General features: G+C 40.6%; 2 protein-coding genes across 3 annotated transcripts in view; one reads left to right on the top strand and one right to left on the bottom strand.

Annotated features, from left to right (window-relative positions):
* Nucleotides 1-263: 263 nt before the first annotated feature.
* On the top strand, nucleotides 264-4,405 carry LOC110375321 (alpha-2-macroglobulin receptor-associated protein). Of its 2 annotated transcripts, none has more exons than XM_049837057.2 (7): nucleotides 264-573; nucleotides 709-918; nucleotides 1,697-1,904; nucleotides 2,271-2,426; nucleotides 3,330-3,427; nucleotides 3,732-3,791; nucleotides 4,016-4,405. In XM_049837057.2, the coding sequence occupies exons 1-7, from the start codon at nucleotides 397-399 to the stop codon at nucleotides 4,145-4,147; spliced, it is 1,041 nt and encodes a 346-aa protein (XP_049693014.2). In that variant the 5' UTR covers nucleotides 264-396; the 3' UTR covers nucleotides 4,148-4,405. The 2 variants fall into 2 exon arrangements, with proteins under 2 accessions (XP_049693014.2, XP_021189070.3); XM_021333395.3 differs by having other exon boundaries at nucleotides 266-573; nucleotides 3,732-3,821.
* A 261-nt stretch (nucleotides 4,406-4,666) lies between these two features.
* Nucleotides 4,667-13,840, bottom strand: part of LOC110375330 (ankyrin repeat domain-containing protein 17) — a 39,604-nt gene continuing 30,430 nt past the window's right edge. Inside the window, exons 31-47 of the mRNA XM_064037897.1 lie at nucleotides 13,561-13,689; nucleotides 13,094-13,248; nucleotides 12,527-12,688; nucleotides 11,834-11,956; nucleotides 11,303-11,452; nucleotides 10,760-10,919; nucleotides 10,187-10,304; nucleotides 9,525-9,739; nucleotides 8,697-8,858; nucleotides 8,313-8,402; nucleotides 8,065-8,187; nucleotides 7,499-7,667; nucleotides 7,048-7,136; nucleotides 6,554-6,703; nucleotides 5,949-6,074; nucleotides 5,589-5,759; nucleotides 4,667-5,513 (exon numbers count right to left, since the gene is read on the bottom strand). Coding sequence (XP_063893967.1) covers nucleotides 5,307-5,513; nucleotides 5,589-5,759; nucleotides 5,949-6,074; nucleotides 6,554-6,703; nucleotides 7,048-7,136; nucleotides 7,499-7,667; nucleotides 8,065-8,187; nucleotides 8,313-8,402; nucleotides 8,697-8,858; nucleotides 9,525-9,739; nucleotides 10,187-10,304; nucleotides 10,760-10,919; nucleotides 11,303-11,452; nucleotides 11,834-11,956; nucleotides 12,527-12,688; nucleotides 13,094-13,248; nucleotides 13,561-13,689 — 2,499 coding nt within the window. The 3' untranslated portion in view covers nucleotides 4,667-5,306. The remainder of the gene's footprint in view (nucleotides 5,514-5,588; nucleotides 5,760-5,948; nucleotides 6,075-6,553; nucleotides 6,704-7,047; nucleotides 7,137-7,498; nucleotides 7,668-8,064; nucleotides 8,188-8,312; nucleotides 8,403-8,696; nucleotides 8,859-9,524; nucleotides 9,740-10,186; nucleotides 10,305-10,759; nucleotides 10,920-11,302; nucleotides 11,453-11,833; nucleotides 11,957-12,526; nucleotides 12,689-13,093; nucleotides 13,249-13,560; nucleotides 13,690-13,840) is intronic.

Raw genomic sequence — 13,840 nt, 5'->3', positions numbered from 1 at the left:
ATTGCTGGACAAAGACCTGGCCCTCCAGACGGAGTGGTTGATGAACGCATTGTGGGATATATTTTTCCATTCACACGGCAGTCCTGTTTTTTGCAGGATACCGTGTTCTGAAGGATCCTAATTGATCGCAAAAAAGACTACATGCTCCTCTGAACACTAGTTAAGGTGAGTACTGCACTCGACTGTATTTGGGTAGACTGGAAGGTCTTTTTAGATTTTCATTTAATTTTTTCTTCATGGCAACATAATCTAATTACGTCACTAGATTGTCAGTGTCAAGCAGTCAAGTTGGCAACCTGCGGAGCGGAGTTGCTGAGAGTCTCGAAATTCCTGAAATTCCGGCTTGTTTCAATTTTATTTCAAGTGATCAGTGATCCTATATAACTTAAATAAAAAATGAGACTGTATTCTGAAACACTATTCTGTATCTTAATTTTAATTTCATGTGCTTTTTGTGAGAATAAATATTCACGAACCGCCAATGAGAAGAAGAAAAGTGATGTCGACTTTAGAAGTTTGGAAAAGCCTTTCAGGATGAATAAACTAAATTTACTGTGGACTAAAGCTCGGCAGGTATGTTGTAGATTTTTATAATTTTTCTCATACTTGCCACATTCTTAGAAACGCCTGAAATGACCGGCTGACCAAAATTTTCCAAGAAGTATTTATGTTATCCTTTTTTACTGACCTTTTTTTCTAACATTGCAGAGACTAACAGAGCCTAAGCTGAAATCCTTGTACAGTGATTTGATGATACAAGACAAGGAGGAGCTCATACTCAAGAGGATGAAGAGTGAGGGAGGAGACAAGGAAGGGTTGAAGGAGGCGGAGCTGCGGAGGAAGCTGACCAGCATCATGTCTGGCTATGGACTGCTGCATCACTTTGAACCTGGTGTGGCCAAGGAGAAAGATCATCCTGTAAGTATAGTTAGTGGATGTGAGAAGAGTGTGTGAGCTAAGGTTTTCATTTACTGGGTAAAAGTCAGGACCTAAATTCTATTTTTATTTAGTAATATAAAATATTTTTAAGTTTAATATCTATTCCGATATTAGTGTGTGTGAGTGCAAATATACAGAACAATGATTTTTGAGTTTGTAAACACACAATAAACTTTATTTACTAAACTGATTTGCAATTAAAATAAAACACATAAATTACTAAGACAATAATAATAAGCTTCCTCAAGCTCTAAAAGAAATTAAAAGAGATAAAACAAATATTAATAAGAATAACAACACAGATAAGTACATGAAGATAAGACATGATTGCTTCAACAGACTGTTCATTGACACAGATGTTTTATTTAATAGATAACTGTATATTTCTTTGTACTCAAGCAAAGAAAAGGTGTCAGGATGTCTATCACTTGTACCTACATATTTAATGAGTAACTAGCCCTTTGTAAAAATATTTTTTATAAAGACTTTATGCATCTTTTCTTTGTAACAAACTTTGTGTGTTTTCTAAGTATGTGCTACATTATGAAAATAAAACCATTATACTTTTATTTTCATAATGTAGCACATACTTAGAAAAAATTACTGTAGTATTGAGTTTTCACCATGCTCAACTGCAGAATAGTGGTTGGCTATGCTATATAATCAACATTAGTGTGATGATCATATTTTTTTACTATGGGGCTTATCAGTTCTGTTTGAAAGGTGTCCCTGCATTATATTCTATTTGTTTACCTAGGCTTACAACTCTGCAATGGATGACTACATAAACAAGAGCATTTTCAAAGACAAGAAGCTGAACTACCTGTGGTCCAAGGCGGAGAATTCAGGGTTCACTATGGAGGAGCTACTAGCATTACGTGAGGAGTTCACCCATCACCAGGAGAAGATTGACCAATACTATGATCTGTTGAGTGATGATTCGCCTAAAGATGATGCTTTTAAAAGTAAGATAATATCTTACTTTTAATTCTCAAATTAGCATTCTCTATGTTAAATTCAACATAATATGTTGTTGTATAATATGTTTGTTGAATTTAACATAGAGAATGCTAAATAAGAAAACAATCCCCTTTGAATCAATGCCCTTTACATCCTTGCATTAATCTTACTGCATGTTTTATATGATACTTGATTAATTAATAAAGCCATATTTTAATTTCACTGTCTGAGTACCTACTCATTAATCTAAATCAGTTTATAGCATTCTCCAATCATAGAAATTAATATGGCCTTCTGGTCCAAATTGCATGAATCATGTTAGATATAAACTTTATGTTCAAATATAATAAATATGTTGTTTTTACTTTTAGATGTTATAAACGAAGATGAATTAGATAAGTTCAATGAAATCAGCGCACAAACAAATGAAATGACAAAAGACTTCATTGATAAGGCTAATTTAATCAGAGATAAGCACAACGATTTGAGGGACGGATACGATCGCCTGCAGAGAGTTATTGCCAAAGGTAAACAAATTAAAATTACTAATATTGTCAAAAATCTTTGATACATCATCTGGGCAAAGACACAGTTATGCATCAGTATACCTAATAGGTCACTTTAATTTTGTTTATGACATTCGATGCTACTGCTAGTATCAAATGTTTTCAACTCTCCAGACTGCTATACCCAGCCAACTCAGAAACCTGGAAGTTTGTAAATTCAACCTTTGGTTTACTTCCCTAAATATTTTAATGGCTGCTCTATTTTGTTTAGCCATTAGCTCATGCAGTTTACTGGGTCATACAATATTTATAGATATTTCAGTTGTAGCGTTTATGATTCATTACAAACTATGTCTAAGTGGGTCACTGTACAGAGGTAGGTACACATTCGTGGAGATGCAGTAGGTACTTTCTTGGTAGTGTAGGTACACATTAAAAAAACACTTCCATTACCTATGCATTGAGGATAATCTGGATTGAAGGTTCCAGTCAAATTACCTAATGTGAAACGAAATTACATTCTCGGAACCACTTATCACTCTATCAAACTTATCTCAATCGGTTCAGCAGTTTTAGAGTGAAAGCGCAATGAGCAATCTTTACGGGTTATTCCCGTTCGGTAACACCCTTTCGTGAACACTGTTGACCATCGGGGAAAAACAAGTTTCGTTCAGGAACGAAAGGTGTTACCGAACGGGAATTACCCGAAATAATAAGTAGCGTTCGTCAACACTGTGAACGAACGAAACTTTTTTTTCCCGATCGGTCAGTGTCGACGAAAGGGTGTTACCGAGCGGGAATAACCCGTTTTCGAGTTTGACGCGGAGAACTGTTTTGTTTGGAAGGATTTGCAGATATGGATACGGATTCTGTAGGTCAAAGTCCCATTTGTAAGTACATAGCTAATGTATTTGTTTTCCACAGCCCCCAACAACAAAGAGTTCATTGAGCCTAAAGTGCAGGGCCTATGGAAGATCGCAGTTGCTGCCAATTTCACTACAGAAGAACTGGCTTCTTTGAAGGTGAGATACTTACTCAATACAGATATATACTTACGTTTCATAAAGGTACCAGCAGTTGAGTGAGCTCCAGGCCTCGTTCATCAGCCTTGCGACGAACCACGTTGCACTGCCATGAAGGTTTTTGTATGATGTTTATCATATAATTGTTGTGCATCAATTTGCATATGTAGTAGTACATACATATTATTAAAATTTGTTGATGTAACGTTTTTCGAAAAAGTACTGATACTCAGAATAAGTCCATAGCTTATGGAAGTAGTTCTTACAGTTTTTTCGAAATCTAATTATGTACTTTCTGTTACAGGTGGAACTTCAGCATTACGAGTCTCGTTTGCTAAAACTGCGTCATTTGCAAGCCAATAACGTAAGCAATCGCGAGAAACATAAGAGCAAGGTTATTTTTATTTCTTTTTTGTTTTACCTATTTTCATAACTACCTGTTTTTCATTTTACATAACTTTTTTATTATTTGGCCATTGTATTAAGTTAATCCTAATCGTTATCATTAATTAAAAATGTGTCATTCACATAAATGTGTCCCTGATTGTATGCATCAAATACTTATGGGAATATTTTCTTAATTTTCAGGTGGCTGGTGCTGGTGACAAAATCAACCACTTCGAGGAACAAGAGCAGTTGATCAAGAAACATTCTAGAAAGGTGGAGAAACTCCACGCTGACCTCGAGAGCAAGATACTGTCACGTCACACTGAGTTGTAACGCTCAATAATTTGCCAAAGCTGATCTTCCTAGTACTTCTTCCAGTTTTATGCATTTAGAACAAATGTGATTCTATTTTTATGGGTAGCTATAGAGAACTGGTGTCAAATGATTGTATAGCATAATGCTCTAAATTCAAGTTTACATAAAATGTGTTGTGTGAAGAATATTTTTATATTTAAGTTGTAATTATACTAAAATGTAAATAATGAATCTCAGTGATTGTTTCTAATAAAACATAATTTACTTTACTGTATATTGAACTTGTTTCATTTATATCTCATGTAGCTAATGGAGAGCTTGGTATATTAATAGTGAGGCCCTATTCAAGAACACACGCAAATTACTTTGACAACGGTTTATTTGCCTAGAACTTACCGCATATCCTGCTTTTAATCATATTCGAGACAAAGTAAGTCCTCAATAATAATTTACTTATAAATATACACATTCCCCAAATAAACCTATTAAAAAAGAATTTATTGAAAAACAGGTGGTATTATTAAAAACACCAGTGGATACAGTGCATCAATATATCGATATTTAATCTTCATGTACAAGCAAATTTATTAATACATGTTTAATATTCCGCCTCGATTTACGAGCGTACTAATCATCGAAATTAATATCGCATTATGCCATAATATAGTGTAAAATATGTATAATAGACGGCGGGCGGCGACCGCACGCAAGGCAACTCAAAACACTCAGCGGCACTTCGGAATCACATTCCAAGCTACCTACTATTACATTCGTTTACGCGTATATCTACATCAGATGAAACGGCGACGCCGACTATAACATAACTATAATTCGTCTAAACGTAACGTCGCGTCCGGCGACCGGCGAGCGGCAGTAACAAATAAAACTACATCCGACTCCCCTCACGAGTTTCATTATAATGAATCGTTTAATGCTCACTTCAGTCGATCGTACAGTATAAGTAGTTCTCTTCTCGATAGGACATCTTCTCTATTATGTATATAGATAATCTGTATAATATAATTCTTTCTCACTAATATCTACACCGTTTCCAAGGATTACAATTATATATAATCGTGTGGGGCCTCGGCGGACGCGGCGGCGGCGGCGGCGGCGGCTCTAGTGAGTCCACTTGGTCCAGGCCTGCGACAGACAGTGCGTGAGTGGGGGCGGGCGCTCAGTAGCGGCGCGGCGGCACGCGCGGTACCTGTTTGTCGGGCTGGTGCGGCGGCGGCTCCCAGTGCTGCGGCTCGGCGCCCGGCAGGTAGTGCAGCGGCAGCGCGTGCATCAGCGACAGCGCCGCCGCCGTGGCGCCGCCCGCGCCCACGCCGCCGTACGCGCCGCTGTCCATGCCGTGCGACACGTGGCCCATGCCGCTCACGCCCTGCAACACGCGACAGTCAGCGACAGTGCAGACAGGAGCCGGCACAGTCCCGCGCTCGGTGCGGCACACACGTACCTGGTAGCGGTCGTGGTCGGCGTGGTGCGGGTGGTGCAGGTGCGCGTGCGGCCAGTCGTCGGCGGCGGTGAGCTTCCAGGCGCGCTCGGTGCCGATGGGGCGCGGCTTGCGCTCCTCCTCCTCGCCGCCGCCCCAACCGCCCACACCGCCAACGCCGCGCTCCAGCAGCGACTGTCAACATCAAACACTTCTTAAAACTTTGCACAGACTAAAAAGATATCAACAAAAAATCTGCCTCAAAATACAGCATTTAGAAATTTAGATACATAAACATACACGCCAAACTATACAACAAGTTTTCAACTTTACAAGAATACATCAAAAGGGCAAAAGAACGTAGAATGTATGATCGTGTGTAACCTGGTAGGCATGGTGTTGTTGCTGCGGTGTATGCTGCATAGGTTTGGGTGACTGGTTCATGGGCTGCTGCTGGTACGACATCAGCAGCGCGCTCAGGTTGCCCGCGTTGCTCGCGCCCGCGAACAACTGCAACAATGTTAACATACATATTACACTCTCTTCCTTAATTTACAACTACATCAGGCAATACAAGGCAGAAATAACATATCCTGGGGTGTCTGAAAGAAGACTATAAGCAGCACAGCAGATAATTTCTGCAGAAAGAATTCCTAACACCAAATTTCAGAATATCCATTTTCTATATTTCTACTTATTTTGGTACAGATATTATATATTTATTTCTACTTATTTGGTATATTTAGAGTACAGATTAGAAACATGACGAGTCTAGTTTAAATAAAATTATTTGGTTAACTTCCTTTACACCTAACTGCACCTCTCAAAAGAGTATAATGAATTTATGTGATATGTAATCTGATCCCAATTCGGTAGTGTCGGATTGCTTCCCATATAATACATGGGTGTGCACTATATTATGTGGTGCAAAGCTGGCCGATCTTATATGAGAACAGCGGCCGTGGCCGATAGTAGGTATGATATGTTACCTGTGCGTTGTGCTTCTGCTGCATGAGCGGGTGTCGCTGCGCGAAGTCGGGCGCGCGGGGGTTGAGGCGCGACACGCTCTCCACGCCCACGTAGCCCAGCCCCAACGCTGCGCCCGACATGTTCACGCCGCTCGAGATCGACACCTGCTGCTGTGGGGGGCACAAGAATATCGATTTATTATGCCGTTTAGAAATAAAAGAAGACAAAATAAAAATATAAAGAAACGAGATTAATGTTCTTATCGAAGGAGCTGCAGGTTTAATCAGCTGACAATACCTGAAGTCCGCGTTTTCTCAAGTCCACCTTAAGGCCTTTGATGGGGAATACGAGGAAAATTTTGGTCGAAATCGAGGTCGTCTAAGTACAACAAACTATTTATTGAAGGTGTTTTAGAAGACTGCTGCTTATAAAGGTTCATGGCAGAAAATAATGTTATATCTCCTACATATATTTATGAGAACAATATAAAGTAAGTATGACATAAATTATTTACCATCATGTTATGTCCATTCCGAGAGTTGTCTTGGTAGATAGGTCCATTCCGGGAGAGCCCGCTCATGTCCATTGTGTTGACGTTGTTGCCTGAAACGTAATCACAATGTTCAGCAACAATAATAAAATGAAAACAAGACTGTAATGACCTCACATTTGAACAGAAATGCGCGTTGAATACATATATAATTTCTTTGAATCTGACACAGAAGTTTATTTTCTTGTGATAGTTGGTGATAGGTAAAAAGTACGTTTTGAAAGCTAGTTGTCGACTGCAGATGCCGCAACGGCATGAAGTCGGCCGCGGCTGCATTACTGGTTTCTGTGTATACGTAAGTCCGTTTTGGATCGAAGGGGCAGCATGTGTAGTCAAATACCGTAATTGCAGTCGAAAATTGCAATTATGTGGTCATCGACATGCTGATACAGGGTTCGAGATGTGCGGTACTCACCGAGAGGCATGGGCTGGTGGTAGGGCTGCACGGGCTGGTGCAGCGCGGGCGCGTAGGCGGGCGGCGGCGTGCTGCCGTGCGACGACGTGCGCGAGCACGGCGAGCAGCCGCCGCCAGCTCCCGCGCCACCGCCAGCGCCGCGGTAGCCGGGCGCCTTGCTCGCATCAACCTGAGACGTACCACAACACTGTTAAAATCAAAACAAACAAAAACGACCAATGCTTTCACGTAAGAAAGAAATAAAAACATTCTGAGAGGCACTAGGTTTTCAAAATCGCGTATCGATTGCGCGCTACTGTAAACCTGCGTTATATACAGTTCATCAGTATACTGCAACGCGCGGCAGAGCCATCCCCATATTGCGCGGCCGCCGCGTGAGACAATATTCGATAGTTTGCCACGCGCGCGGACCGAACAAAACCAACGAAACGGTCGAAACGGGTGTATTCACCAAGACGACGTTGTTCTAATGAAGTCCAGAGACTCAGGATTCATAAAAAGATGCGAAATTATTTTCGATCATTTAATATTTTCGTTTTTGTGAGTTCGTAGTCTTGTGTGCGTACCTGCGGCGGCGGCGGGTCGACGTTGTGCGTGGCGTCACCCGACGCTCCCCAGACGGCGGCGGCGCCGGCCGACAGGTCCTTGAACAGCGAGTACTCCTGCCCGCCCGCGCGGCTGTGAGACTGCTGCTAATGTTACATAATAATTATTAGTCTAAAATGCTATACAGAACAAATATGACATATAAAAAGTAAATATTATTTGAGCAACGAGTATATTCAATAAATATAGTTAAGATATAGTAGTATACCTGCGGGGTGGTATTAATATGTAGCGCTGAGGAGGTATTCGGCGTATTCTCCTCATTTGCACTCCAGGAGCTTGAGTTATCTGGGCTTAGCTGCAAACAAGACAAGATGTATTAGTGGAAATCCTGCCTTCATTCCGCTGGCATATCCTATGGTGTTTGCTCCCCTGTAACTTCGCATTGGACGATTACAGTGAAATAATATAAAATACGTCTACATCTGCAGAAACAGGATAGCTTTATAATACACTAGTTGTTCCTCGAGGTCTCCTCGCGGTATCACAAAAAAAAAAAAAATTATGTCCTGCGCTATCGTCTTGCGATAATTTCCGTAGTCTAGAATTGCTCATGTCATGTCGGAGGAACCTGTTCTCTTTTATGTATTACCTGCACAGTGCGATCAGGTAGACGGTGCTGTTTCTCAGCTTCTTCATGCTTGTGTGGCGCGGGCGCGGCGGGCGGCGGCGGCGACGCCTCGCGAGCCTTCTGCGGCGACGCCGCGCCAGCCTGCGACGACGAGCCGGGGCTGCTGCTGGGGGCTGACTGCTGTGGAACAAAGTATAATTTTAATAATAAAATACAAACAAATATCGATGAGTGTAATAGGCGACCGTATGGATGGAATTAAACTGAAGAATAATTTAAATAATAAACCGCATTTCAACTCATTACAACACCGCGTTCTATGGGATCCTTTGGATAAAAAATATATCGATAAAAACCTTCTTCTTCTTCTTTTTTTTAATTATCGTAATTGCTATTAAATTGAAAGCAGTAGCTACACGACGCGTATTTGGTACAATCGCGTGTTGGCTCGTCCAACACGTATTACTATTCAAATGTGGGATCAGTACAGTCTTGGACTCTTTGATATTTTCATTTTATTATTATTGCTATATATGTCGAAAATATTTCGTGTCAAGGATTTGCAATTGCTATTTTAACGTTTCTCTACGATTAGACCTTTTTTTAGCAAATGATAAAATAACAGAATAAAAAAAGCAATCAGTTTAGCCATAACGACGAGAGATATTTCAATTTACAAAAGCTATATTATGAATTTATCAGCTTTCTGAAACAGCAGAAATTATAGAAGACAAATATAATATTGTGTCAATACCTAAAAACAATCTGACCATTCATGACATCTCATTATAATCTGCCACTATAATTTATCATCATTTAACTTTATCACACAATTCTAGCAGTCATTACCTGTGGCGCAGGTCTGGGTTTAGCCTCCGGCGGCGGCTGGGCAGGCGGCGCGGGGGCCGGGGCGGCGGGTGCCGCAGTGAGCTTGGCGGCGAAGGTGTGAGGCCGGGCTCCCACGATGGCGCCCGTGTATGAGAGCGCTGCGCTGGTCTTCACGCCGCTGTTCACGGTCAAACTGACGCTCGTCGATGTGGGGGCGCGCTTTTCTGCTGTTGATGCTGTGTTGTGCAAGAGATTGGTGTTTATATCATGTCAATTATCCTTAGCAATATGTACATTGTACAGAAAGTCTTTGGAAGAAAGTCAATTCACAACGATTCGACTTTAGCGTTACAAAGCTAAAATACCTATGAACGGGCTCGTCACATAGCCAGGAAATGACTCCTGGAGTAAGGCAATCTGGGGATGAAATTGGGATTGCAAAAGAGCCTTCAGACGGCTGCAAAGATTGCATCACTTAAGACACTATAGCACGAGCAGATTGCGAGCAACTACGTACGCGCTCGCTATGCTTCGCAACTGCTCGCAATCAGGTTGTGTAATAGAGCCCTAAGATCTTAGACAAAAATTTGGTCAAAGAATTCTTTCGAAAATTCTGATCGTGCACCTATGGTACACTATCATAATATAAACTAATCATTTATACAAATAGTGTGTATACTAACTATGCGGCTGCAGCCTGGGCGGCGCGGGGCGCACGTGCTGCTTGGGCGGCGCCCGCGCCGTGGGCGTCGTGCGGCTGCTGGCCGAGCTGCTGCTGCTGCTGCTGGCTCCTGCCTGCTGCTAATAATATAAAAGGATTTGTTATACATTGTTGAACGTACAGACGTACTGTAGGAAAGTTACTACGGAGTTAAATATTTCTTAGACACTTGTGACCATGTAACTGTAACGATAACCGAACAATCATCAGCCAATGTCAATGAGTGACTTGACCAACTGACGATAAATTGATGGCTGGTTTCAGTTTCGTTATCGCTACAGTTATATAGCGTAACCCTTAAGGTAGCTACAGATAATATATCCTGTCGTGTTTAAAATTACATTGAAGTAAACTAGAAACAACATATTCCATATTTGCAGCATATTCCATAGGGAGTATCTCCCTCAAAACACGAGTAACGAAAATTCCTTTTTAGCATTACTATTTGTATATTTTTATACATAAAAATACATAACAGTTACTAACTGCAAAATCTCATATAAAGGGAAAAAATCGTTCTCAATAAATGTATTACCTTAGGTGGTGGTTGTTTAGGTGTCTTCGGTTGCAACGGCAGTGGTTGCGGCGGCGGCTTGGTGACCGCGCGAGGTAATAGTTGCACGATATCCGCTTCCGGGTCACGGATCATAGCTGCGATCAGCATGCCCGCTTGCTTTGTAGCTTCGGCTGAGCCCCTGGATACAGATAGATAGCGTTATTGAAGATAATTACTGTAAATATGAAGATTTAATTTGTAATAAGTTGTCTAAAGTAAATATCTATGTAAATAAAAAACTTCAGAATCAGCGTTTTTTATGTAAATAAGAAACTTTATAACAGAATTCAAATTGATATGTAGTTTTGTACATGTGACAGACATACTACCTATTGTATTTTTTTTTCAATAATCAGAGTTAAGCTAATTGAATTTCCTACAAAATGGGGAAGTAAGCATGGAATATGTAACTGTACAAAAATTAGGTACTTGGAGATGGAAATCCCTGTAAATAAAGCTCAAGGTAGCCGACACGACTTTTATTAAATTTAACATCCCTGTAAATATCCTACAAATACTAACTTGATAGTAATGATCCTCTCGCCCTGGCCCTTGCTCTGCTTGTCGACCTCGATGTGGGCGCCGGTGGCGGAGCGGATGGCGTTGATGTTGCTGCCCGCGCGTCCGATCACTCGCGAGATCGCGTGTGACGCTACCGACACTTTCTTGCACCTGAAATTGTGTGTACATGTTAGGAAACATGAAATACAGTTTGTTGAATTTGCTAGCATCGACTTTGTAAGGAAGCTTTGGTCAAGATGTCTTGGCTTTGGTAAATCGAGCTGGTAGATGTATGGCATTTAGAATACATAATAATTTATGTTGCTCAACACTTTTAAACATACGTAGAATACTTAACAATTTACGTTTGTTTCTGTAAATTATTTCATTTCCAAAGATGACGATTATCTTGTTATTTCTCATAAGGGCCGCAGAAGGCTTTCTACTCCCTTCGATCTTGATCAGCAAAGTTCGATTACTTTTCGATAATTTCAACCTTTAGAATGACTTTTCATAGGCTAAATTTCTGCTTAGTTAAAATTATAATCTTACCCAGGTTCAACAGTAGAGAGGGTCTGCACACTAGATTTGCGTACGACCTCCTTCCATCCCTCCTCACGTCGGCCGCCCACGCAGCCACCCTTAGGAGACGTACTCTTGCCTTCGGTCTCCCATCTGTTGCGTTACAACATACATACTTGTATTACACGGAAATAAAACACCATTTACTATTGTTTTTGTGGAATTTGCCTGTCTGATTTTACAATAGGACTTAGGGAATAGCTAATTTAAGACTGACTTTATCTTGTTAACACATCATGAGGCTGAAATCTATAAGCCATATAAGAGTATAGTAATTTTGATTCAAGAAAATTTTGAGGTAATCACTGATAAGTACTTATACTCCCGTAGAGTACTTATACACACAAGTTTTGACAAAAATCAGTTCCGGAAATATCCTTGTATAGATTTCAACCTAAACCACAGACAATTATATTATTTACAATTACTGGTAACTGTGTTATTACGATGAAACATCCCCAAACATAAACAAGCCAACTGATAGTCAAAATCAATGTCAATTTGAGGCGACGTAAGTAACAAAGCATTTCGTCGGAGGCGAGTAGCACGGTCATGCAGCCGCGTACATTGGGGATAAAACAACTTTGACACTGATCTTATATAATATATATTTTAAGTACGTATTGTACGTGTACCGCGTTACGTTATGATGATCGAACTTACTGATGCGTGTTGTGCGTCTTTTTATTTTTGTCACTTGTGTCAACATCGTCTTTATCCACATTGTGCCTAGTGGATTCGAAAACTTGACTCTTTCTAGAGTTATTCCCGTATTTGTTAACATTCTGTACTGTAATGCTCTTAGGGTTATCCTCTTCGGGTTTTCTGTAAGAACAATATTTACTACTTTAACCCCCCTCTGTTATTATTTTGCTTACAATTTATCATTTGTGCGTCATTATTAGACCGTCGTAGCTAGTAAATAAACAAAAGTTATCAAGCATTATTATTCACTCAATCAAACGGTAAATACATGCAACTACGCATACAGGCCAAAACACTGAATGAATTCAACAGATGCGACGGAAAACGCCTACATAGTATGTTGTAATAAACTATAGCTCACAGACGTAGTTGTTGCTCTTCTAAAGATGGCCGATTCTCTCAACGAAATTATTTTTTACATAGTCTGCTAATTACAATTTTTTTGCTTGTATTTCCAAGTAAACAGTTTTCCTTCATTCAGCATGTAGCCTGTACATATAACACCGCATGTTCCTATAAACTGACTTGTCTTTCTTCTCAGCGGGCCGTCTCTCGGGCGGCGGCGCGGGCTTGGCGGGCGTGGCGGGCGGGGAGCTCGGCGCCACGTTCTCCTTCTCTTGTTTCTTGTCCGGCTTAGGAGTGGGTTCCTTCTCCGGTTTAGTCTCTATTTTGGGTTTGCTCTGTTGACAAATATGTTGTTATTTTGACTACTTGCGTATTTTTCACCGTGTGTCATGTAGAATGTTATCAGAGTTAATACATTTTTGGATTATGTATAATACCAGGTCACTGAAAATTGTTAAATAAAGTAAAGGTGTTTCTCAACGCTAAAAATAAACTGTAAAAGTCTGGGATGTTTCCTATCTCGATATTCATTTTTAGCCGTTTAATTTTGGGCACGACATTTAAACATTGAGATTTTGTGTAATTTTCATCTATCAGAGGTATTCTGAAAGTAATAAGATCGACAGTACGTGATCAAGCACACTCACTTTATCAGGTTGTTTCTTGGCGGGAGGTGCGGGCGGAGGGGGAGCGGCTGCCTTCTCGTCTTTCTTCTTCTTTTTAGACTTGCTCGTCTGCACGGGCGGAGCCTTCACGTCCGACGACGAACATGAACCCTGCATGAAACATACATTTCATTAAGAATAGTTCAAACTTCAAATAGGCTTCCAACTGAGGATTTTAAGAAAGCTTAAGATACATAGACAGTACCGAGAAAGTAAACACGTCACACACAACAGTAAACTGTCTACTGAGTAGCAAATCACT

This window comes from Helicoverpa armigera, chromosome 14 (assembly GCF_030705265.1).
Source record: "Helicoverpa armigera isolate CAAS_96S chromosome 14, ASM3070526v1, whole genome shotgun sequence".
In the NCBI taxonomy this organism is placed as follows: domain Eukaryota; kingdom Metazoa; phylum Arthropoda; class Insecta; order Lepidoptera; family Noctuidae; genus Helicoverpa; species Helicoverpa armigera.
This window is presented reverse-complemented; position numbering and strand designations above follow the sequence as displayed.